Source organism: Terrapene carolina, unplaced genomic scaffold (genome assembly GCF_002925995.2).
Source record: "Terrapene carolina triunguis isolate 2854851 unplaced genomic scaffold, T_m_triunguis-2.0 Scaffold95, whole genome shotgun sequence".
NCBI classification, from domain to species: Eukaryota; Metazoa; Chordata; order Testudines; family Emydidae; genus Terrapene; species Terrapene triunguis.
Window position 1 is genome coordinate 2448473 of NW_020664446.1, and position 24417 is coordinate 2472889.

A 24417-nucleotide genomic window follows, 5' to 3' on the forward strand; every position below is an offset into this window, starting at 1 on the left:
GAGTCTGTCTGCTCCGATATATTATTTTGTCTTCTGAGGAAATGAAGTTCTGTATTTTTTCATTAAGAATAAGGTGGTGCAGTGCCGCTCCGGCTGCAGGAGGGATCAGGTATACAGCAGAGCAGGTGCAACACAGTGGAATGTAGGCCAATAAACAGCTACAAAAAGCTTCAGTAAGTTGGCGGGGGATATGAGTGGAGGATGTTTGTAAGTGGGGGCCAGGGTGCTTGAACCTACATAAACTTCCAGGGTTTTGGTGTTCTCTTAGATGCACTTTGGACAATTTCTTTGATAATTCTGGGGCATCCTTTTAAAATGTCTCTTTAAATACCTCTGCATGATGAGTACTATTTGAATGCTGACAGTATGGTCAGTGCTGTATAAATGGACGCACAGTCCTGGTCCCAGGGAATTTACAGTCAGACATGGACAATACACCAGATCAGTGGTTTTCAGCCTGTGGTCCCCGGACTCATGGGGGTCTGCAGGCTATGTCTAAGATTTCCAAAAGGTCTTCCCCTCCATTTGACATTTTTTAGGGGTCTACAAATGAAAAAAGGTTGGAACCACTGCACCAGATGACACTACAAGCTGCTTATGCAGCAACCTCAAGGAGTATCAGGTGGCTAACCAGCAGGCTTGAAAAACATGGAACCTCAAGGAGGGAGACACGGGATGGATCACTTGATGATTCCCTGTTCTGTACACTCCCTCTGGGGCACTTGGCATTGGGCACTGTCGGAGGACAGGATACTGGGCTAGATGGACCTTTGGTCTGACCCAGTATGGACGCTCATATGATCTTTACTCTTTGTTGAGGTAGATAAACTGAGTATCACGGCATGTGCTGTGTGCAGATCTGCTGGCTCTGCATGGAGATTAAAGATCTCATAGGACTTCTTGGGTGAGGATTATCCCAGTGTTCTTTGCCAAAAGCTCCACACCTCTGTACCCCAGCTGGTTGCCTCCCTTCTCCCCAGTGATGGTGTGTCAGTGTAGAGCTATCTCGTGAAGAGCTGTGGAGCGAAAGGGGTGATATAAATGTTCCATATAGCACTGCTGCACACAGGTGCCAAACTCGCACCTAGACTTTACTGATATTGGATTAACAGACCTTCCATGGCAGCTTTTTCCTCCCTGTCTATCCCCTGGTCTTTGTGTGTGTCTGGAAGCTGGACACTTGGGGTGTAGGGATAAGTGTCTATACATAAGGAATGATGGTGGTTTGGTATAGGTGGCTCACTGGTCACAAACTTAACTATTAGAGTAGGTGCTTAAACTAAACCATTACAGGGTGAATGGAGTGGTGATAGAGACCAAAGATAGTTGGGCCGTCTTGTCTACCCCTCCCACTCTGGCTAATGCAAGATTATTCTCTGGAGATTTGCCAGTTTAGTTTTAAATTATATAAGTAATAGGGCTTCCATCACTTTCTTTAGAGAAGCAATGGAAACGTTGCCTAAAATTAAGGTTTTTGCTTTCAAGAAGTTTGCACAATTACGTTCACTAGGGAAAGAGAGCAAAGAATGCTGGTGCTCTTATCAATAAATGTGTTGAACTGCACAGTTCTAGCAGAGATCTCAAACTGTTGGCCCCTGAAAGGTTAGCACAAGAAAAATGCTAGTGTGGAAGGTGTAAAATTCTGTGCAAATTTTCTTTTTATGGTACAGAAGTCCCATTTGCTGTAGCTTTATGATTTATTACTTCTGCTGTTAAATAACTTGTTATAAGACATCTGATAACACTGTGTGTGGGATAGAGGTAAATTTGGGTCTGAAATATGGGATGTCCTCGGTAATTGATTGGGTTTTTCCCCCCCCTTCGTTTTCTTAAAGGAACACCAACTTGAAAATGACACGTCTCTCAAAATTTTGTACCTTTAAGTATAACTGAAGATTTCTGTAATTGAAATCTCAGAGAAACAAAGCTATTTTTGTTTTAGTTTGTATGTTTGACTGTGTTGTCAGTTTCACTATTGTATGAACCTTTCATCGAGCAATGGGAAAGAGAGACCCTTCCACCCTCCACCCCTTTTTAAAAAAAAAAGTGATTGTAAAACCATAACCATTGGCAGCAGGGTGAGGCAGTAACTGAAACTCCTTTGAATTCATTCTTTGAAACTGCCTAGATTTCAGGTTGACTGTGCCCATCATATTTGTATCTGGGCGCATATTCAGACCCCCCCCCCCCTCCAAAAAAAAATACCCTGCTAAAGTGGTTCAGGCACATAGATTGGGTCCATTTCTTTTAATCTCAGACTTTAACTGTTTCACACAATCAGCTATTGGTGCTGAGTGGTGGTGTTAAAATGTAAGCAACATTAACAACCCCTCACTCACAACGCCTCAGGTAAACACAGCTAATTAGGAGATGTGTGTTTAAGTGATGTTTCATATTCACTGTGTTGATTCAACCACACACGTGAGGGAAAAGGAATGAATTTCCCTTGAACAATGTTCTTAATAAAATTATCCCTGGAAAAAATAGGAAAGAACGTCACTAATTCACATCCATTGTGTATTAAGGACTCTGGGGCCTGATTCAGGAAAGCACTTAGGAATGTGCCATGAGTGCTTTGTTGGATCAGGCCCTTGGTGAATCAGCCGGCAAACAAACATTTACAAATTTTTGCATTGCAGTGTACTTTGTTTTTTGACCTGTGTGGTTCTGGAATGTGACCCTGCCAACTCCGTAGGCAGAATTCCCATTGACCCACTGGGCAGGTTCTTTGTGGAGCGGCTGCAGGATGAGACCCAAAATTTATGATTGTATTTATATTTTATTTATATTACAGAAGTGCCTAGAGACCTTAGGCTCAAGTGGAAATAGTGGCCCCATTGTGGTGGCTGCTGTGCAAACCCAGTAAAAATACAGTCAAAAGAGCTTGCAGCCTAAGTGTCCAGGCTCCATGCACATACCGGGGTCTGCCCTGGCACAGTGCATTGCAGGATCGGGGCCTAGGTTAATGACCAGATGCAATAGCTGGATGCAGCACACTTCCTGGTTAAAAGTGTACGGTAGTGTATCATGTAAAAGTCCTGTCTTAATAACTCTCTTTGCAGCTGAACCTTAACTGAGAAGTGGTATGAAACCATTGTTTCGGGTGAGAATAATTATGATGTATTATGGTAGTGCCTAGCGATCCCAACCTCAGTTGTGCCTGGTGCTACACTGCACACAGTAAGAGACAGACCCTGCCCTAAAGCGCTTACAGTCTAAATAGATAAGGCTCGTTTGCATCTTCTGTTTAGCCTACAAGCTCTTCAGAGTGGTAGGGGCGATGAAGGCTGAGGGAGTTGAAGCGACTTGCCCTCAGTACCACAGCTGGTCAGTGTCAAAGACTGGACTAGAACCTGGGTCTCTACACCCCCATCGCGTGCCTAGCTACTGGACCTTATTTTCTCTCAAACTTATTAGCAAAGAACCAATTCTGAGGACCTTCTATTATATTTAAAGAAAGGAAGAAAAATGCAAAGTAACCAGTGGCATAAACTTATTTCCTCCTGGTTATGAAGGAATTTTAAAAGGCAAGTTCAAGATGTGGCCTACACAACTTGCCCGTGTGTATTTTGTGATGTATAATAACTGTCAAAAATATTCAAAATGTTCTGCTGCGTATTTACCTCTTCCCCACTCCTCATTCCTGCCTTACTCATTAGGAGACTTCACTTGTTCCCCAGTTCCTCTTTCCCCAGGGGTTCTCAAACTGGGGGTCGGGACCCCTCAGGGGGTTGTAAGGTTATTACATGGGGGGTCGCGAGCTGCCAGCCTCCACCCCAAACCCTGCTTCGCCTCCAGCATTTATAATGGTGTTAAATATATAAACAAGTGTTTTTACTTTATAAAGGCGGTCGCAATCAGATAGGGTGACCAGATGTCCCGATTTTATAGGGACAGTCCCGATTTTTTGGGTCTTTTTCTTATATAGGCTCCTATTACCCTCCACCCCCGTCCCGATTTTTCACATTTGCTGTCTGGTCACCCTACAATCAGAGGCTTGCTCTGTGAAAGCGGTCACCGGTACAAAAGTTTGAGAACCACTGGCATAATAGATTTTTTTCACGGACATATTTATTGTCTTCAGCCATTTGCAAATATCGTGTTTAATAGTTTCTGTGAGTTAATAAAAAGTAGAGTTCACTTACATGTTTTAAAACAAACAAACAAACACCTGCAAGAGCAGGAAATGGCTGATCTGCACAAGTGTAGAAATGCAAACTGCATTAATGACAGGAGGCATCTTCCTGAGGCATGCAGGAGTGGAGGTGCAAAGCTTCTTTATCTCTCTTCAGACCCTGTAAAGCAGAAGTTTTAGAGTTCTTCTGGCTTTTAAGTCCAGTGAGGAAGCAGGCAGTAAAGTGAGACAGAATCTACAGAAAGGGTTACTGTCCACGGAGAGTACAGCAGAGTCTCTGCCACTCCTGTGAAGCCCAGAAGCATGGCATGGAGTTAACTGGCCACTGTGTGCTTGAAAACTCACGGTGGGCAGACAGCACTTCTTGTCATCTTCTCCCCCCTCCCTCTCAACACCTTTTAAACTTAGTAATGAACGATACACGGATCTGTCAGGATTGCTTTCAGGTCTGTAAATTAGTCCCACTAGTCTGGGGCACGTACTGAGATTGTTTCTGGTAAGATCTTGAGGCTGAAGTGGAAGAGGAACTTTTGTGTAGATCAGAGCTTAAAAAATGTATCCAGCATCTACTAGCCCAGGGCTAAGGCTACTGATCAGAGTGAAAACACTTGTGTTGCAATACCCCTGCAGCTTAAAGACACTGTTTGTTCACTGTATCCAATCGTAACCTATTGCAACTCAACTTTTTAAAATAAATTTTTAAAAGAATGTACTTTACTACTAGGGCTGGTTGACTAGCGGAAAATACCTTCACATGTTCACAGTAATTCTGTTAAGGCAGCTTCTCAAGAGGTTTTAAGCTCCTGTCAAAGGCAAAATCCTGCTGCAGCTTTAACTGTGAAGCCACGCTTTATGCCTCCATAATAGGGAACAGTTCTGCACGTGAAGAGAGATGGATCAAAGGACTGGACATGTCTCTCCTTATCCAGATTCAGTGATGCTTATTAAATAGCTGGCAGCTTTGAGCAAGGGTCTGTGTCAAGCACAAGGCCCTGATCCTAATAAATGATGGACATGGACATAGACGCAGGAACTAGGGCGCTGGGGGGCTGCTGCACCCCCTGGGCGTGAAGTGGTTTCCATTATGTACAGGGTTTAGAGTTTGGTTCAATGGCTCTCAGCACCCCCTCTATAAAAATTGTTCCAGCCGCCCCGGACATGTAGCATAGCAATAATAATATGTGGTGTCATCTTGTCAGCATATGCCCTCTGTTCTGTTGCTCTTTCCTTGCCTTTTCTGCTGTGTTTACGTTGTCTCTAGGGCTCTCTTCCATTTCAGAATTGTCACCTTTCTTAGCTATTTGAACCATGTCAAATAGAAAAAAAGCAAACATCGTCCCATCCATAAGCTAAATGTGGGTCATGCACTAAAAGGGGTTAGGTGGAATTCCTCTACTGCAGCAGTTCTCAAACTGTGGGTCGGGACCCCAAAGTGGGTCACGACCACATTTTAATGGGGTCACCAGGACTGGCTTAGACTTGCCAGGGCCTGGGGCTGAAGCCCGAGCCCCACCATCCAGGGCCGGAGCGGAAGCGCGAGGGCTTCAGCCCTAGGCAGCAGGGTACAGGTTACAGGCCCCCTGCTTGGGGCTGAAGCCCTTGAGCTTTGGCTTTGGCCCTCCACCTGGGGCAGTGGAGCTCGGGTGGGTTCAGGCTTTGGTGTCTTCCCCCCACCCCTCCGGGGGTTGTATAGTAATTTTTGTCCTCAGAAAGGGATCGCAGAGCACTGAAGTTTGAGAATCTCTGCTCTACTGGCAGAGCTGTTTATATAGCAAGTAGATTTGTTGAGGACAGCAATGGGGCAGCTAGTATAAATCGTTCTCCTCTCTTGGCTGTTTGTTTGTGGTCTGTGAGTTGGCGAGTCTCAGTCCAGTTCCTAGTGGACACGTGTTCAGATCTCACAAACAACAAACACGGTTGGCCCCCTTGTTAGCAGTCTCAGCTGAAAGGCCAAGGACTGAATGGGTCATAAAAAGTGAGCCTCCCTCTCCTTCCTATATGTGGTTCCTCCAAATTAGGTTTGAGGCTGATTGGTGATGGCCAGTGTAGGGAAACCTTCTGTTTATCTTCAGAATAGATACAGCATAGACAGGATTTCCCTCAGTTGTGGCGCCTTTTGTCAACTCTTAAAGAAAGAAAAATGTAGCCAGCCTGCTTCTGCATCTTTGCGTACTGCGCAAATGCAGATTGAAGTTGGTGACGAAAAACAGCCAGCACTTTTGGGAGTGTGCATAGTTATTGGGAGTTATTTCCATGCTACTGGAAAAATAAAGCAAGAGACCATCAGATCTTCTGTAAGACAGTATCTGTTCTTGCAGGCACCATTGTTTCAGCTCATGCTGAAATTACACCAAGCAAGTAGGAATCTCCCAATAAAAGGCTGGGAGATCTTGCAGTTGCAGAAATATCTTTCATGACTGCGGGAGACTGTGGTTATCGGGGATCGCCAAACACTGCTAGAGGGGAAGCATTCGGAGGAAACTTATTCACCCTTGGCTGAGCGATATATTTTTTTTTTGAGGGGGCCCAGGGCAGTCACTGCAGAAGGGTGGCCTGGGATCACCTGGGGCAGTGGTATTGAAGGGACTGACCCACTCGCTCACTTCAGCAGCTGGGAAGTATGGCCCATAAGGAATATTGTATTTCTTCTGGTAACTCTGCCAAGAAAGAGAGGAAATCCATAACTTGAGCAGAATATTTAAACTTTTTGTGGGGTGGGGGGTGAGGTTGGAAGGGGGAAATGAAAATCTTTTATAGTGGGTTTGTCGAGATTGTTTTATCCGGGAAATGTAGTGGACGATCAGAAATGTTCATTTTCTTTTTCTTGCAACCCAGCAACAAGCTCTTCTCTTTACACGGGACTTTCAGTTCTGTGCACACCTGATGGAGGACAGATCCTGCTGCAGTCAAATACTATAGCGCAAGCTTCAGAGTATCGGGAGTGGGTTCGTTAGTCTAGTTAGCTGCTGATAAAGACACCCAGGTGATGTGCGGTGTTTTATAAGTTGTAGTCAGTTCCCATGGTTAGAAAGCATTGTAACCATCGCACCTTGGGCTGTCATTTCTTTAGAATGTACAAGTTAAAGTCTTGATTCTGCTTGTCTGATTTCACTGGCCCCGTCTTGTGTACCCTTTTTATGCGTGTAGTCCCATTGTGCAGCTGGAAGTACTTGTGCAAGCCGAAGGACATAGGATCGGGCACGTAATTAATCTGACAATACAGTGGAGGTGCATGAGACCTGAGGAAGGTCCAAAGTCGTCATAGATCAAATCTTTCTGAAAACATTGCCCTTTGGAGGATTGGTTGATTATTCTTGAAGGGCTTCATAGCAGAAGGATGCTCTTAGAGAGGGTGCTAAATGAGGTGTCTTAATTTTTTTAAATTATGAAGAAATATCGTCCTTCAAACTTGTGTGTTTTTAAAAAGAATTGAGAGCTGTGTTTAGTGAATTGTCCGGGTGCTCGCCTTAAACTATCCTTTGTTTTATAGACTCGTGCCTGCCAGCATTTGAGAGCTATTGCTGTCTAATCTTTGTTTTACAGGTGTTTGCAAAGATGATAGGCACTTAAGAATAGTCTGGGTCAGACCAATGGTCCTTGTAGCCCAGTGTCCTGTCTTCCGACAGTGGCCAATGCCAGGTGCCCCAGAAGGAATGAACAGAGCAGAGAATCATTGAGTGATCCAGCCCCTGTGGTTCATTTCTAGCTTCTGGCTGTCAAAGGCTTAAGGACACCCAGAGCATAGGGTTGCATCCCTGCCCATCTTGGCTAATAGCCATTGATGGACCTGTCCTCCATGAACTTATCTAGTTCTTTTTTTGAACCCAGTTATAGTCTTGGCCTTCACAACATCCCTTGGCAACAGGCTGACTGTGCGTTGTGTGAAGAAATACTTCCTTTTGTTTGTTTTCAACCTGCTGCCTGTTAATTTCATTGGGTGACCCCTAGTTCTGGTGCTATGGGAAGGAGTAAATAACCAGGAGTACCTTTGTATCTAAGCGATGGGCTTCACTTCTGCCTCCCCCTTCTAATTCTACCCCTGCCTTCGGTCCCCTGTGCTGCCGCTGTGCTTTGTGTAAATAGAAATGTTTCAGAAGTCACATAGATGGTCACTTTCCAGCTCCATTGAAATGCACTGGATCCAAGAGAGCTGTCTGGAGGGACAGTGGGAGTAAATGGCAGATATTTTACTATTTAAGAAACAAAGCACGCTGGCCCTTCTACCTAGGGGATGATGCTAGGAGCAGAGGACGGCTTGCTACCAGGAGTCGCTGAAGTAGCTAGCAAGTAGCGTGGGTTGAGTAGAGGCCAGCTGTGGCAGGCACTAATTGCACACGACCCTTTCCTGCACAACCCCCCTTCCCATCCCAAGGTGATCTGGACTGATGTCCCCTGGCTAAGTGGGTGACCAGCCACATAAAGCGGAAGATCCTTTTTGAGCCGTAATTGACCTTTTTGGAACCTTGCAAGCTAAATTCGGGCTTACTGCGTGCCAGACAGGGGCACTCTGCGTGCGCGCTGTGTGGGAGGTGTCTGCTGGAGGCAGCACATGGGGGAAGTGTGGGTGTTAAATCATTGGCTGAACGAGGGACTTGGAATCAGTACACGGGGGCGATTTTACCTGTGGGGAGGGAGGTGTTTCAGAATCGTGAATGGAATTGAATGTGGGCACAGAGCCCAAAATCTGTCTCGGAGAGTCTTAAGTGATGATGCGGCTACTGTGCCGGACCTGACTTCTCAGCCTCTTAGATCAGAATGCAGAGCACTCTCTGGCCCTGCAAACTCTTTTAAAAATGGAATTCCTCCTTGCACAGGCTGGTCTTGTTTTTTTGGTGTTGGGAAAATGAAAGGTGAACTGGGGAAGCTCTAAATTTCTTCTCTGGCCTGGCTTTACTGATCATAAACTTACATGCTGCAGAAGGTTTCCTGGGGACGAAAAGCTGCGTGTGGGTGGGGGTGTTTAAAATGGGTCACATGCCCAGGAATGCAGTCAAATTTTAATGGTGGCTAAGTGCCGGAAAGCATAGACAAGGGGAGGGGGAGAGAGGAGAGAAAAATGAGCCCCAGGCTATGGAAAGAAGGCTGGGAAAGAGAGTATCTGGCCAGGCCCCGGGGCCAGGTTAGAGATTCCTACACGCATTAACAGCCACAGGAGATGTTTATTTACAGGGGGCTAATCTTTTCTGGGTGCTCTGTCATTTTAAAAACAATATCAGTTCTTGGGAACAGGACTGGAGGGCACCTTGGAGATAGGTGAGAGGGGTTACAGAAATCTGGGGGCACCTGCTCTTGTCTGTTAAGATTCCTTCCTTCCTCTTGCATCCAATGTTGCGGGTAACTGTCCGCCACTGAGAAATGCAAATGCCATTTACTTAAAAGGAAAACTCCAGCGTATTCTGATCGCTACCTCAGACTGCAGAGAGACTTTAAAAGTTTGTCTTCATTCTTCCATTTTCTTAATGCTTCCCCCCACCAAGAGCTCCAGGACACTGGGAAAGTGACTTAGCATTTAAACACAGGAGAGTGATGGGATTTTAAAGTTGGTGTGAAGTCAGATCTGTTGGTAGATCCAAATGTGGATCATGAAATCAAATGGTAGCAAAGTCTCACAAAAGTGACTAGTGTTTTTGTTTGTTTGTTTTTGGGATGCCCAATTTGAGACCCACTCAAAGGGGCCAGGTTTTCAGAAAGATCCTAGCACCCCGTCTCTGATAATCAGTCCCTTTAAGGTGTCTCAGTTTGGGCATACGGGAACGCTGAGGCATCCAAAGTCCCTTGCCACTTGTGAAAATCCTACCATGTTGCTTTGCAGCTCCACTGGCTTTCTCATGCATTTAAATGCAGAGTGCTGTCGTTGTCAGGATGGCGGCTTTTTGGTAACTAGTCTTTAATATGTTTGGCACCTTTTTTCAGTTCTCTGCAAAAAGAGGGATTGGAATCTTTTCTTTGTTTCTTAAGATTCTGCTAGAGTTTCCTTAGTGGTGTAATTACCAGCAAGATGGGACAGTAAAGAACAAAAGAAGGCCAGAATCTTAAAAGAAGAGTGGCTGTCCCTTGGAATTCTGTAATACCCTGAGTCTATGCCAGCAATGTGTACAAATGCATCATGGCTGTGCCATCAACCGTGGCATTCAGGCTAATATTCCTGCAGTACCGTGTGTTCTGTTACGATTCGTTATTGTCAGAGAAGTGACTATCTAAAAATGACACCTCTGCTCCCGATGTCTTCTGAGTTCTCTCTGCTGGCTTCCATGGCAGGAGAGGGAGAGGTTAGGTGTGCAAAGTGAGTCTGGCTAAGGTGTTCTTTTCTGCCTTGTACTTAGGAGGATTTTAGCTAAATTGCAATTGCTGAATCTTTCTCGTTGGTGACATCAGTGGCAGAGTTCGTTTTGAGTTTGTGCTGCTGGTAGAGAGAGGGATCATCTCATAGGCAGACCATTTAGATCTTCCAGACTCATGGAGAGAGAGGAAATTTGTTATTCCAGGAGGTGCTACTTATGCCTTTGCAGAATATTTTGTAACTTTAAAGATGTCAGTGCTTTCTTAATAAATCCATCCTTGGGTTCTAACTTGACCTTTTCCCCTTTGGATGGAAACTTTGCGTGGGAGGTAATTTTGCCTCCCCTTGAGGGACATGTGCCCAATTGCTGTTTGCTTAGTATTAATAACAGTACATTAGTTCTCACTTCAAAGGGGAAATGGACCAAAAGGGCTGTGATTGAGAGTGTTTTTTTCCTCCTATATCTTAGGGACCTTGTTTTTGTAAGGGAAACCTGGGAGTCTGTGAGCCCCTGAAATTGTCTCACCTCAATACTGTGAAGTCTGGAAAGTCCCACCTTAAGGATACTAAAGGCATCCTTAAGTATCAGGGGGTAGCCGTGTTAGTCTGTATCCACAAAAACAACAAGGAGTCCGGTGGCACCTTAAAGACTAACAGATTTAATTGGGCATAAGCTTTCGTGGGTAAAAAACCCACTTCTTCAGATGTAACATCCTTGATAAAGGCATCCTTGTTGTTTTTAAAATGCACTTCATAGACTCCTAGATTCTAAGGTCAGAAGGGACCATTGTGATCATCTGGTCTGACCTCCTGTCTAGCACAGGCCAGAGACCTGCCCCACAATAATTCCTAGAGCAGAGCTTGTAGAAAAAACATCCAATCTTGTTTTAAAAAAATGTCTGTGATGGAGAATCCACCACAACCCTTGGTAAGTTGTTCCAGTTGTTAATTACCCTCAGTGCTGAAAATGTTTGCACCTTACTTCTAGCTTGAATTTATCTAGCTTCAACCTCCAGGCACTAGATCATGTTATATACTTTTCTCTGCTAGATTGAAGAGCCCTCTATCAAATTACTGTTCCCCATGTAGATACTTATAGACCGTGATCATGTCACCCCTCAACCTTCTCTTTGTTAAGCTAAATAGATCCTTGAGCCTCTCACTATAGGGCATGTTTTCCAATCCTTAATCTTACTTGTGGCTTTTCTCTGAGCACTCTCCAATTTTTCAAGATCCTCTTGAAGTGTGGACACAGTATTCCAGTAGCAATCTCCCCACTGCCAATTACAGCGGCAAAAGAACTCTCTTCTACTACTGAAGATTCCCCTGTTTATGCATCCAAGGGCATGTTAGCCCCTTTGACCACAGCGTTGCACTGGGAATTTATGGGCAGCTGATTATCCATCGTAGCCCCCAAGTCTTTTTTCAGAGTCACTGCTTCTCAGGATAGAGTCCTCCATGCTGGAAGTATGACCTGCATTCTTTGTTCCTAGATGTATGACTTTACATTTGGTTATATTAAAATGTGTATTGTTTGCTTGTGCCCAGTTTATCAAGCAATCCAGGTTTCTCTTTATCAGTCACCGGTCCTCTTCATTATTAACCACTCCTCCAATCTTTGTCATCTACAAACTTTACCAGTAATGATTTTGTTTTCTACCAGGTCACTGATAAAAATGTTAAACAGTGTAGGGCCAAGAACCGATCCCTGCAAGACCCCACTAGAAACACAACTGCTTGATGATGATTTCCTGTTTGCAAAATGGCAGATGAAATTGAATGTTGATAAATGCAAAGTAATGCACATTGGAAAACATAATCCCAACTATACATATAAAATGATGGGGTCTAAATTAGCTGTTACCACTCAAGAAAGAGATTTTGGAGTCATTGTGGATAATTCTCTGAAAACATCCACTCAATGTGCAGCGACAGTCAAAAAAGCGAACAGGATGTGGGGAATCATTAAGAAAGGGATAAATAATAAGACTGAAAATATCTTATTGCCTCTATATAAATCCATGATACATGCACATCTTGAATACTGCGTGCAGATCTGGTCACCCCATCTCAAAAAAGATATACTGTAATTGGAAAAGGTACAGAAAAGGGCAACAAAAATGATGAGGGGTATGGAACAGCTTCCGTAGGAGGAGAGATTAATAAGACTGGGACTTTTCAGCTTGGAAAAGAGACAACTAAGGGGGGGATATGATTGAGGTGTTTAAAATCATGACTGGTGTGGAGAAAATAAATCAGGAAGCGTTATTTACTCCTTCTCATAACACAAGAACTAGGGTCCACCAAATGAAATAAATAGGCAGCAGGTTTAAAACAAAGAAAAGGAAGTATTTTTTCACACTACGCACAGTCAACCTGTGGAACTCTTTGCCAGAGGATGTTGTCGAGGCCAAGTCTATAACAGGGTTCAAAAAAGAACTAGATACATTCATGAAGGATGGGTCCATTAATGGCTATTAGCCAGGATGAGCAGGATGGCCATGCTCTGAAGTTTCCCTAGCTTCTGTTCGCCAGAAGCTGGGAATGGCTCACTTGATGATTCCCTGTTCTGATGATTTCCTGTTCTGTTCATTCCCTCTGGGGCACCTGGCATCCTGTTGGAAGACAGGATACTGGGCTAGATGGACCATTGGTCTGACCCAGTCTGGCCGTTCTTATGTAAGTACATTTTGAGACATATTTGGAGACTTTTTAGCAAGGTTGCTATGGAGCAGGCTGGAGGTGCACCGGCGGAGCTGTTTGGGGAAGCCACAGAGTGCACTAGCAGGGGATATTCTGAATCAGGATAGAGGTACACTGGCAGAGCTTGGGATTGGGAAGGGTGTTGTGACTTTGGGACTGGAACGACAGGTGCTGCAGCCGGTCACAATGGGGGTGCATCTGTGCCCATTCCGTAGTGTTTGCTGGCATTGTCTCCGCTCCCCTGCTCACTTTCATGGGAACTAAAAACAAAACAAACACCCCCTCTGAATTCACCTCAATAAATAACTGCCATATACGCAGTGCTGTAACCTCTCTCATGTTTGGAGAGTCCTTGCACACGAATCCAGGACTGGAATGCACAGAGCAAGGGAGAGAGCATTCCTGCACCTCTGTTTCTCATGGCCTTGCACATACCTGGTTAAACAGCTCCTTTTTTCTGGGGGACTAAAGCTAGAAGAAGCTATGCAAAGTTTAAGTGCTGCCTGCGCTGGTTTTCCCTGGAGAGGGTGAAGGGCAGGGCTAATTGGATCCCGCCTCTGCTTTCTCTCTAGGAGGCTGCAAAGTTTCTTCTTCTTCTCCTTATCGGTCCAGCAGACACTAAATTTAGATCCAAGGCACTCTGTTGGTGATGGCAGTTAAAATAAATCCTCCTTGGTCTGGGCAAACCTCCTTTCCTCCCTTCCGATGGCTTGCAGGTCGCACTCCACGGGCTGCTCGTGGAAGTGAAACTTCTTGCCGTCTTAGCTCTCCTTGGTGGGACGACTGTAAAAGTTGAGAACTAGGCATGTGCTCGTCTCTGTGTGTGGATTAGCCTAGGTAAATCATGCCTGGAGCTGGGAATAAAGCCGTAACTGTGACAGTGTCATAGAAAGTAGAAATAGCAAAGACCGGTCAGGAGACAGTGCAAGATAGTTCTCAAGAGAGTGTTTTCTAATGCTTTGTGAATACGGAATTGGACCTTTCTCTCATCTGGGCGTGCGCTTCTTGGAGTAGAGAAGTGGGATATTTTCCCATCCAGTGTTTGGAGAAGACATTAGAAATGGTTTCTGTGGCCGTTTGGCAGCTTGCGAATCTATTGCAGGGAGAGCAGTTGGGATGAGTGAGATGGGGACCGCTCAAATTAATCGTTGCGATTAAACTAAATATTAACGAACGTTGCCCTTCTTCAGGCTATGTCTACATGTAAAATGCGACAGTGGCACAGTTGCAGGGCTGCCGCGTTTGTGTCGACGCTCACTACAACGCCCGGCGTGATTCTCCCATTGCTGTAGTTAATCCACCTCCCCGAAAGGTGGTGGCTAATTCTTCCGTCAACCTAGCGCTGTCTGCACCGGGGTTTAGGTGGGCATAGCTCGGGCTTTCAGGCAGGCGGATTTTTCACACCTGTGAGAGATGTAGCTATGCTGATGTAAGTTTCCAGTATAGACCAGCCCTCAGTGCCAAGGGGGCCGTTAGGAAGGACATGTAAGTAAGGGAAAGGAGAGCAGAGGTGTAGACAGGGCGTAGTTGTGCAGGACATGGATGGTGTGGACAAGAAATCCAACCTTGCTGTGAAACTTAAGGGGAAGTCAGAGAAAAGAGTCAAAAAGGGGAGTGACCGCGTTTGAGCAGAGGGCATGGAAGATGACTCTTTTAGCAGCAGCAGCAGTTTTGGCTAGAGTGGAAGCAGCTGAGATGCCGGGAGGCTGGAGAAGCGTTGACCAAGTCATGGTCAAGGAGGAGATGTTGGCAATGTAAGAGTGGAAGGAGAGACCAGGCTAGAGAGAGTGAGCAGCTGTGACCATGGGGCCAAAGGAGGTCATCCAGGAACAGCGTTAGAGGGAACCGGGGAATTTGCTAATTATGGAACAGCAACTCACTGGGTTTATCAGAATATTGCTGGGGATAAGTTATGTATAGGGTTGGCAGTCATGGTTTGGGGCTCTGTTTAGTCACTACTTGAAATGTTTAGATTACTGTGTTTAATATCCTATCCTATGGGGAGTGTTAGCTGTGTCGGTCTCACCAAATTCCATTTTGAGTAATTCTGTTCCGCCTCCTGTAAAATGCTCACTGTAGTTTCTGTGGAATGCTGAATACTTCTTGTTCTAAACTGTTGCGTAGCCTTGCTGGGCACTGTTGAATAGCTACTTTATTCCACCCCAGATGCAGCTGCAGTTCAGCAGTGGATGCGGGTGTTTATGTATTCTGGTGGGTGTTATGGATCAGGTTGCGGAATAGTTTTTCTTTTATGAATTGTTTTTCACCTGCTCGTAACCGGATCCCTGTTCATGCTGAAGCCACGGAATCTGCTGCAGAATTTAGGTTGTTTGCCTCACAGTATGTGGTGTCATGATCGTAACTTTGATTGCAGTCTGAAAAGTACACCTCTACCCTGATATAACGCTGTCTTCGGGAGCCAAAAAATCTTACCACGTTATAGGTGGAACGGCGTTCTATCGAACTTGCTTTGATCTGCCGGAGTGCGCAGCCCCACCCCCCCCGGAGTGCTGCTTTCCCGCGTTATATCCAAATTCGTGTTATATTGGGGTAGAGGTGTATGTACACGAGAAGAGATATTTTGATAGCAGTTGGCTCTTTTGAATCTAGTAGAAAAAGGCATAACGAGATCTAATGATTGTAAACTGAAGCTAGACAAATGGAGGCTAGAAATAAGGTACGATTTTTAATAATTAACCGTTAGAAGAACTTTTTCCTAGGAATGCAGAGTATTCTCCATCACTTGCGGTCTTTCAATCAGACCCCTCTAAGAAATGCTGTAGCTCACACACAAGTTGTGGGCTTTCTTCAGAGATTGCTGGGTGGGGTTCTCTGGCCCATGCTTTGCAGGAAGTCAGACTAGAGGATCATAATGGTCCCTTCTGGCCTTGTAATCCGTGAACTTTTCAAAACACTCGCTCTTTAGGCTGAACTCTTCCATGCTTGAGATCTGCCTGAAGAGCAAAATCTTCAGCAAGTGGGAGTGGAATCCCTTTGAGCCCCCTTCAGCTGAGGGGTGAGTGGGGGAGAAATAATCTCTTCCCACTGTTAAAATAAAATTCTTGACATTTTTTTAAAGATAAGGCTACAAACTGAAATGGCTTTCAATGGGGACCTGGGTATGAATTTAGCCTTCAGTGAGGAGTAGGACCTTTGCTTAAGTTGGGGTTAAAAACTGGCTTTGATTTACTGTGGACAGGAGCTGTTGTAACTTCCAAATGGTAGAAAATTCCCAGCCTCAGGTGCGCCTTGGACGGTTGCTGCATCGAAGATGCACGCACAGCTAGTGAAGGGCTAGGTTATGCCTTCCATGGGATAAATGCCCCAGGGTGTGCGGGGAGGATGGCAGAAGCTCTTCCCTGTCTCACTCCATGTCCCCTGCCCAAGAGGAGTGCTGGTAGGAGCACAAGGACTCCGATGTGCGGTGCTGACCAGCCCCAAGGGGTGTTTCTGGGCAGTGGAGGTGTGAGCAGGGCTATGTTGCATCTGCCTTCCCTCCCCCCTGCATCATGACAGTTGTGGCTGGGACACTGGCTACACCTGAAAAGTAAAGGCAGGCCTGCTTGCACTGCACTCTCCCCTGCGGTGCCTGGCATGGCTCCAGTCAGTACTACCGAGGCTGTGCTCCTCTCTTCCTTGCCCAACGTGAGTCAGGCCCTGAGTTTCCAGCTAGCCCGGTGCGTGCTGGTTGGTCACTTATGGAACTGGAGCAAGAACGTGACCCTGGCCGGATCGTGTGAGGTCCACATGCTGCATCAGTGCTCGGGGCTCACTGTGTCTGTCTTCCTGTATCTGCAGAGCGGCTGGCATCCCAGTGAAGGAAAGGGTGAAGGTCTCTCAGAACTGGAGGCACGGGCGCTGCCGGAGGGAAACGCTCCTGAAATGGAAACGCAAGCAAGTGGCTCCTTTTTCTTTTACCCTGTTCTGTGGCAGCCAATAGGGGACACTGGGTTTGCCTCTGTACTTTGATTTCAGACTGTTCGAGGGCCCCCCCCCCGATCTTTAGGGTCTTACAAGTGACACAGACAAGGCTGCTTTGTTGTTTGACTTACCTGATGAAACTGCAGAGGGATAACTGGAGGTGCTGCCTAGCCCGCTAGACCCCAAACCCGAGAACCCAGTCTCACCCGTCAATGAGGAGCCTATGGTGCTTCTCCCAACAATAGGGGTTGGGGCATATTCCAGCCCTGGTAAATGCATTCTGCTTCCCCAGGCAGTTCTAGTTGGGTACAGTGTTCTTCACTTTGGATCCTAAACTGTTGAGTGATTTGTCTTCAGAGCCCGTCTGCATCTTGTCTCATACCACTGCGCTGCTCCTAATCTGTGCTCTGACAATAGAACGGGCTTCGCTGCTCCCTTGCTGCACCTTAAGCCTGGAATAATCCCTTGAGCTAATACAGTCCATGAGCTTCTCTCCTTCACATCCCTCCTCAAGATTCACTTCTTTTGTTCATTGCCTTCCACTGTTGGGCCCCCACCTGGCCTTTGGTCTGGACGCAGTCCACAAATCTTAAAATATTAACTTAGTTCCTTCCCAGGATAACGAGATGTGTGCGTAGCAGTAAGTAGAGGTGAATGTGATTATTAACTCGTGGGCACTGCGTCCAAAGCTGTGCTATGTGCTTTGCAAAACATCTAGGAAGACAAGGTCCCTTGCTTGAGAACCAGGCCTCCTGTAAGTGCAGCCTGCACATCAGCCAGGCTGAGGACAAGTGAGAAGGGCCATACTAAATTCACGGACCATTTTGGTTAATTTCATGGCCAGTGAGTTTTAAAACTAGTCAATTTCACGATTTCAGATGTTTACATCTGAAATTTCAGGGTGTTGTAACCACGGGTGTCCCGACCCAAAATGGGATCATGGAGGGGGGGAGGGAGGTGTCACAGAGTTGTTCTGGGCGGGGCGGTGGGGGGTGTCACAGGATTTCCACTCTCATTTCTGTGCTGCCTTCAGAGCTGGGCTCTGACAGTTCATTAGCTAATTTAATAAAGCCACGATCCAAACTACTTTGTCTTCCCTTTTGTTTTCTTATCCTGAATTAAAACTGGTTGCTTTTTCTTATTAAAAAGTAGTAGAAAAATGTAGAGAGTTAATTAAATTGCAGCGGGGAGAGACCCACTGGGACAGGCTAGAGGAGTCTGTGGGGAAGCTGGATGTTCACTTGGCTGCATGGGTGTGGAGGAAGGAAGAGGAACTCAAAGGCCATCTCAGAACAAAACCTACCCCTGCAAAGAGGCCATGGGAGTCCTAAGTATTTCATATCTAAGCCTCTAGATTCCTTAGCCAGCCCCTCTTCCAAAGACTCCATTCTTGGCCTCTTCCTCAGGTCTGGAACCTTGGTCAGAAAGAAGCCACTGACGTGCTCTGGCATGTATTGAGAAGTGTACTTGTTTCCTGGCTGTGACGCTATACTCAGACCTGTGCTCCTGGGAATATGTCCCGGGGTGGCCAGCAGCTGTCTGATCTGTTTCCCTTGTCATTGTCTCTGCAGCCTGATGCCCTGGATGCATTTAGATGGCGAGTATCTCTACCTGTCCCAGGCAGAAGACATCCGGGCCTACCGGTTTCGTCCAGACAGCACTGGCCTACAACGCCGTCCTCAAGCCATCTTCTCCGGCCACCAGGAAGATGTGTGTCGATTCGTTCTCGCCAGCTCCCACATCGTCAGTGGAGGAGGGTAAGCTCAGTGCCGTGGGGGGCCAGGGCTCTTCAGCTGCCCCAGTAGAGGAATTAATTTTCTAAGCGCTCTGGATAAATCTGTTTCAGAGCAGAACAGTGTGTTTGCCGTCCAGTGCTCCATGTTCCACCATATTTAACTTCCTTGCACTGCTCTTTTCCTGCCAGTTTGATTTGCTTCTTCCCGAAAGAGACCTTTCCAGGGGTAGAGCACAGTCTCATGCTAATGACCCGTTCAAGCCTTGATCTCTTTGCAGATGCTGCCGATAAGGGGGCTAAGCAGTGCCGGTTTTGCCAGGGATTTTAATATATATTTTTTTCCTTTGCAATAATGGTGACTGTAAGAACAATGCATTTCGACCGTCGAGGGGCATGATATTCAGAACTGGGCATTCACTAGCTACAGTTGTGCACACAAACAACTTGCATCTACCTGGTCTTTAGCAAATGAAAAGACCTAGTTTATAAGATGCTCATCTCTTGGTACCTGAGCATGGTAGTACTAACTATAACGAGAGTAATCAGTTAAGGTGGGCTATTATCAGCAGGAGAAAAAAAACTTGTAGTGATCATCAGGATGTCCCATTTCTAAAAGTTTTTTTTCTCCTGCTGATAATAGCTCACCTTAACTGATTAGTCTCGTTAGAGTTAGTATGGCAACACCCATTTTTTCATGTCCTCTGTGTATATATATCTTCCTACTGTATTTTCCACTGCATGCATCCGATGAAGTGGGTTTTAGCCCAGGAAAGCTTATGCTCAAATAAATTTGTTAGTCTCTAAGGTGCCACAAGTACTCCTGTCCTTTTTGCTGATACAGACTAACATGGCTGCTACTCTGAGACATGTTCCAGTTTCTATAATTTTATTGGCATAACAAGGTAGCAAATTCTTTGCCGAGTTAATACAGTTCATTCAGTCTCTGGGTCAGATCTTGCTCCTGTGCTTCTAGCTGCCCTGGCATGAGGGGGAGGGATGTGGCTCCCTGCCACCCCACCCCCACTGCATAGCATCTGGACAGGATTCCGGCTTCCTCAGGAACACCAGAGGACGGAATGGCTAATGTGCTGGTTTGTGCAGCATGGCCCTCACTGAGAAGGTCCCAAACTGGTGAGAACATGCTGCCATCTGCAGCTGCTCTGGCCTGGGATGACCAGAAATAGGATCTAATGGGAACTGGGTGGGTGTGATGGGGGGAATGAATCCTCCATTCCCCTGGGATTGCAGGTGTTCTAGTCCTCATGCAGTTCTACCAAACATTAACTGGAGACGCACTCATCAAGTGCTGATGCTTTAGCTGCCCTGCAAAGATGATGACTTCCCGCTCGGGGTTTTATTTCACAGTGATGGAAATATCGTCCTCTCTAAAGTCCATAGCTCCTTCAGCATAAAGTTCTCTGCGCACGAGCAGGAGGTGAACTGTGTGGATTGTCAAGGGGGCATCATTGTGAGCGGCTCCAGGGACAGAACAGCAAAGGTGAGCAAGCGTCTTGTCCGGCACTGCACGTGCTGTTGCAGAGAGGTGAGCTGTGAGCTCTGCGTGTGTTTAAAGGTGGGTTGAATGGGACCTTGAACCCTGCACTTGCCTCTCTGGGTTGGGAGCACAATAAACCTTGCTTAGGTTTCTGGAGAGCCGCTTGCGATGTCAGCCCACCAGGAAAGGGGTCCAGCAGGAGCTGGGGGAACTAGCCACTGGCTTGAAAGGTGAGATGGGGTAGTAACAGAGGGTCAGACCAGATGGACTTACGGGGGAGTTTTGGCTTGGCCTTATAATGCTGTTGTAACATGTATTTCCCTTTCTGTTCGTCGGTCTCAAATTTCATCCCAAGCGTCTGGGATGGTCTCTCTTTTGTGGGCTCTTCTTTACGGCGTTATTCCAAGCTATCAAAAGCTGTTTCCTAGGATATGGTTTTTGTAAAAAGACATGAAGTGTGCAGGGACAGCCAGGACCCATTTTTTGTCTTTCAGTGACTTTCATATCAAATTGGAGCCATTTAGCTAGTACGGGCTAGGCCTAGGCTCCTTGAGGCTGGGACTCGTTATTCTCCTAGCACTCTGCCCTGATCGTGCAGTGCTGTGTTGATGGATGGAGCTAGAGAAGAATTCCCCAGAGCGGTGGTCAGTTGAGTTTTAAATGTCCCAAGTGATGGTGCTCGCGGCCCTTTCCCTGGGAAGCTGTTCCATGGGTTGAAAAGCTCTCGCTCTCTAGACGTTCCTCCTGATATGCACGTGGTCATGCGAGCAGGATGTGTAAAGATTATTCAATTCTTGTTTTTCATGATTGGGCCTTTGCCCCTGTCACTATCTTGTGCATCTGGTCTGGATCTAAGGTACTTATGTGACCTCCATTCCCTTAGTATGGGAGCATCTCCTAACACCCCTGCAGGATAGGGCAGTGCTGTTACCCCATTTCATAGACTAGGAACTGAGGCCGTGAGAGGCCAGGTGGCTTTTCCAAGGTCACACGGGAAGCCTGTGTTAGAACAGGGAATTGAACTTGGGTCTCTCGAGCCCCAGGCTAGCGCCCTGACCCTTGGACCACCCTGTCCCGCTTGGCTTGGCTTGGCTGGCCACTCTGGATGTTTCATAGCTATGTTTTTGTCGAACACAATTTCTGGGCAGAGTTTGCCTCGGCTCGAATGAGTTTGAAGCTGGCCGGGCACCAAACTGTGCTCAAGTAGGACCGCGGGGCCTGTGTTTCGGGCAGCACGGCCACACAGCTCCCGTGGGCAGGAGCAGGTCAGACCTCTTATGACCTTGAGAAGAAACTCCCGAAGGTCAAAGGGAATTTAACTTTTTGTATTCTGCCCGGTTCTGCAGCCGGAATGAGCTTGCCTGCCTGACCCTCCCATCTGGCCATAATGGACGGAGTCACTTGGATTTTTCTCGTGTGCGTTGTAATTTCTGGCGGCCGGACGGGAATCCGCAGCAGTACTTTAAGGGAGCTCTAAGTGCAGTGGATGCTATTGAGGGCTCTCCGAGTGTTGATTAGAGCTAAGCTCCGAGTAGCTGCTAATGTACATTCCTCCCTGATAGGCACCAGATAGCACGCCCTGAGCAATATTTTTAACCTGGAGGAGATAGGGACGCCTGAAAAGAGTTAAGCTTTTCTGCTGCTTTTGCTGACACTAGGTGCTAAATTCCCTGCTGACGGGAATAGCCTGCAATCCTGGGCATTATCAACAAACAAACAAACACGGCACCCCCGGCTTTGAAGTCTCTAAGTAAAACATTGGGCATGGGGAGAAAAAGGGAGCTAAGGGCTAGAGTCCGGAGAGCCAGCCAAGCTGAGGAGGGGGAGGGGGAGAGGGCTTGGGGATCAGGGGGGCTCTGGCAGAACCCCACACTTTGCTCCGACCGTTCATCTCTAGGGAAGGCAAGGGGTGCGGTGGATGGCAAGGGTGAGTCAGTGTAAGGGGAGCATGTGTTGGGGGAGGGGAGGGGATTCTTCCAGGCTGCTGGGAGGTCAAGGGCCTTGCCCTCTCTGCATGTCTATTGTTTGAAGATACCTAGGGGGTGGGCTTAAAAAGCCGGGCCTACGGAGATGGGTCTATACGGGAGCACAAATGAGACAAGCCTGCAATTAATTTCCAAGCTAGAACAAATGGAAATACTCAGTTATGTCCCCCCCGCCTCCCGCAGGAGAACAAGGGGGTATTTGAACATACCCTGATCTGGTTGCGCTGGAAGCTCTGCACTGCACGCTCTGTAGTACCAGGTCCCTGCCCTGAGGAGCTTGCAGCGTCATTTTGGCTGTTCCACGGAGTGGAGCTGATGATCAGCTGGGCTGGGGCTGTGAGAGGATCAGAGTCTGGCAGTAAAGTCGCTTGCGGACACAGTTGAGGCCTGTGCTTTTCCTGCTGGTGCAATTGTATGACTGAGAGTTCATTCAGAAGATCAGGGAGGGGGTGGTTCTCTTCAAACACAGGCTTGGATGCCTGTACCCTTCCCTGCCTGCTTCGGGGTGACCTGATGTAGCACCTCTCTGTCTCTCCAGGTTTGGTCCCTGTCCTCTGGCAGAGTTGGGCATTGTTTACACACGGTGCAGACTGAGGACCGGGTCTGGTCCATCGCCATTAGTCCATTATTAAGGTAATCAAGACCTTTATTAGTCATTTTAACAGGTACTGCTTAACTTTGGGGGGGATAGCTCAGTGGTTTGAGCATTGGCCTGCTAAACCCAGGGTTGTGAGTTCAATCCTTGAGGGGGCCACTTAGGGATCTGGGGCAAAATCAGTACTTGGTCCTGCTAGTGAAGGCAGGGGGCTGGACTCGATGACCTTTCAAGGTCCCTTCCAGTTCTAGGAGATAGGATATCTCCATTAATTTTTTTTTCCTCACTCCTCCCCCCCACACACACTCCCCATCCCCTGGTACTCTGGATTTGCAAATATATCCAAGATAGTGGTGCAGTTGTCTAGGAACTTGATAGGGGTGGGGGCAGATGAGGAGGGAATAGGCCGAGTTCAAATCACTGTAGCCCTCCATGGGGGCAGAAGTCTTAGGGGAATATGCTCAGGTCACCTCCCACCAGAGCCATGTGGTCCCAGCCTTGAAAGTGACTCTGTAGAAATGGCCCCTTGGTGTTCCATCCCTGTCTGCTCCCTTGTTCACTTGCCGAGTGAGAGCCGCTCAGCTTTACACGCAGAGCTTGCGTTTTACTCCTCTCAGCCCAGATGGCACTGTGGAGAAACAAGGCAGATCCTATTCTGTGTCCTGCGCTCTGACTCCAGCCTCTTGTCTGCTGACGAGCGAAGCAGAAAAGGGTCCTCCTGACACCTGAAGTCAGGCTGGGCCTGTGGAGCCAGTGAGCTCAGTTGGCTTGGGAATGGAGCAAATTGGATAGGGAAGGTCATTAATGGAAAGTAAATGGAATGCGAAGATGCTGTTTTCCAGCTACTCTTCTGAACTTAACCCCGCTCCTGAGCGTGCAGTTGAGGCCTTAGGATTGTCACTGTTCAATAGAGGATGTCAAGATGTTGCGTACAGCAGCGAGTGTAGAAGCTGCAGCCTCTTCCAATCTACTGATCAAAGAGTCTGTGCCTCCCATTTCAGAGAAGGTGGAATGATGATAAACTCAGAGAAACTGAACCTGTGTCCAGTAAATCTTCGAACTGGACTGGCAGTGAACTGCCATGTGTATGTGCTGTTGAGTTGGCCTTGATGTCGTCCCTCCTGCAGGAGACATGCCTCCTTTCCTGTCCCCGGGAGCGACCGGATAGAGCTGCTAATAATGCCCGGATGGTGTCTATAGACCTAAATGATCCCAAATTACTCTGCAGACTGTGGACCGTATTGTGCACTGAGCTCTATCCCATGTGTTCCCGGTGTCCCCATTGCAATGGACACTGCACCCTGCGCTGCTCTGTTGGGCTCTGCCATCCCTGAGTTTCAATGGGATGAATTTTAGGCCAGCCCAGTGCCAGGAATTTCCCGTGAGAACTTGTCCTCATTAGGTTTCCAAGCCAGTTTTGCAGCTCCCCATCCATTTTACGTGGGGTGGGTCTTGGGGCGGGGTGATGGAGCTGAACCTCCTGCCCAAGTGAGCTTCACCTGTGCCTAGTTCCATGACGCTGTGTGTGTGTGTGTGTGTGTGTGTGTGTGTGTGTGTGTGTGTGTGTG

At 47.0% G+C, this 24417-nt stretch overlaps 1 protein-coding gene across 2 annotated transcripts in view; it reads left to right on the plus strand.

The window, feature by feature from the left end:
* FBXW4 (F-box and WD repeat domain containing 4) overlaps nt 1–24417 on the plus strand; it is an 89954-nt gene that overhangs the window by 2965 nt on the left and 62572 nt on the right. The window contains exons 2-5 of one of the 2 annotated variants that reach the window (XM_026651103.1): nt 16917–17012; nt 18611–18796; nt 20140–20272; nt 22793–22887. In XM_026651103.1, the coding sequence (XP_026506888.1) occupies nt 16917–17012; nt 18611–18796; nt 20140–20272; nt 22793–22887 (510 nt within the window). The remainder of the gene's footprint in view (nt 1–16916; nt 17013–18610; nt 18797–20139; nt 20273–22792; nt 22888–24417) is intronic. The other variant, XM_026651104.1, reaches the window with a different exon arrangement.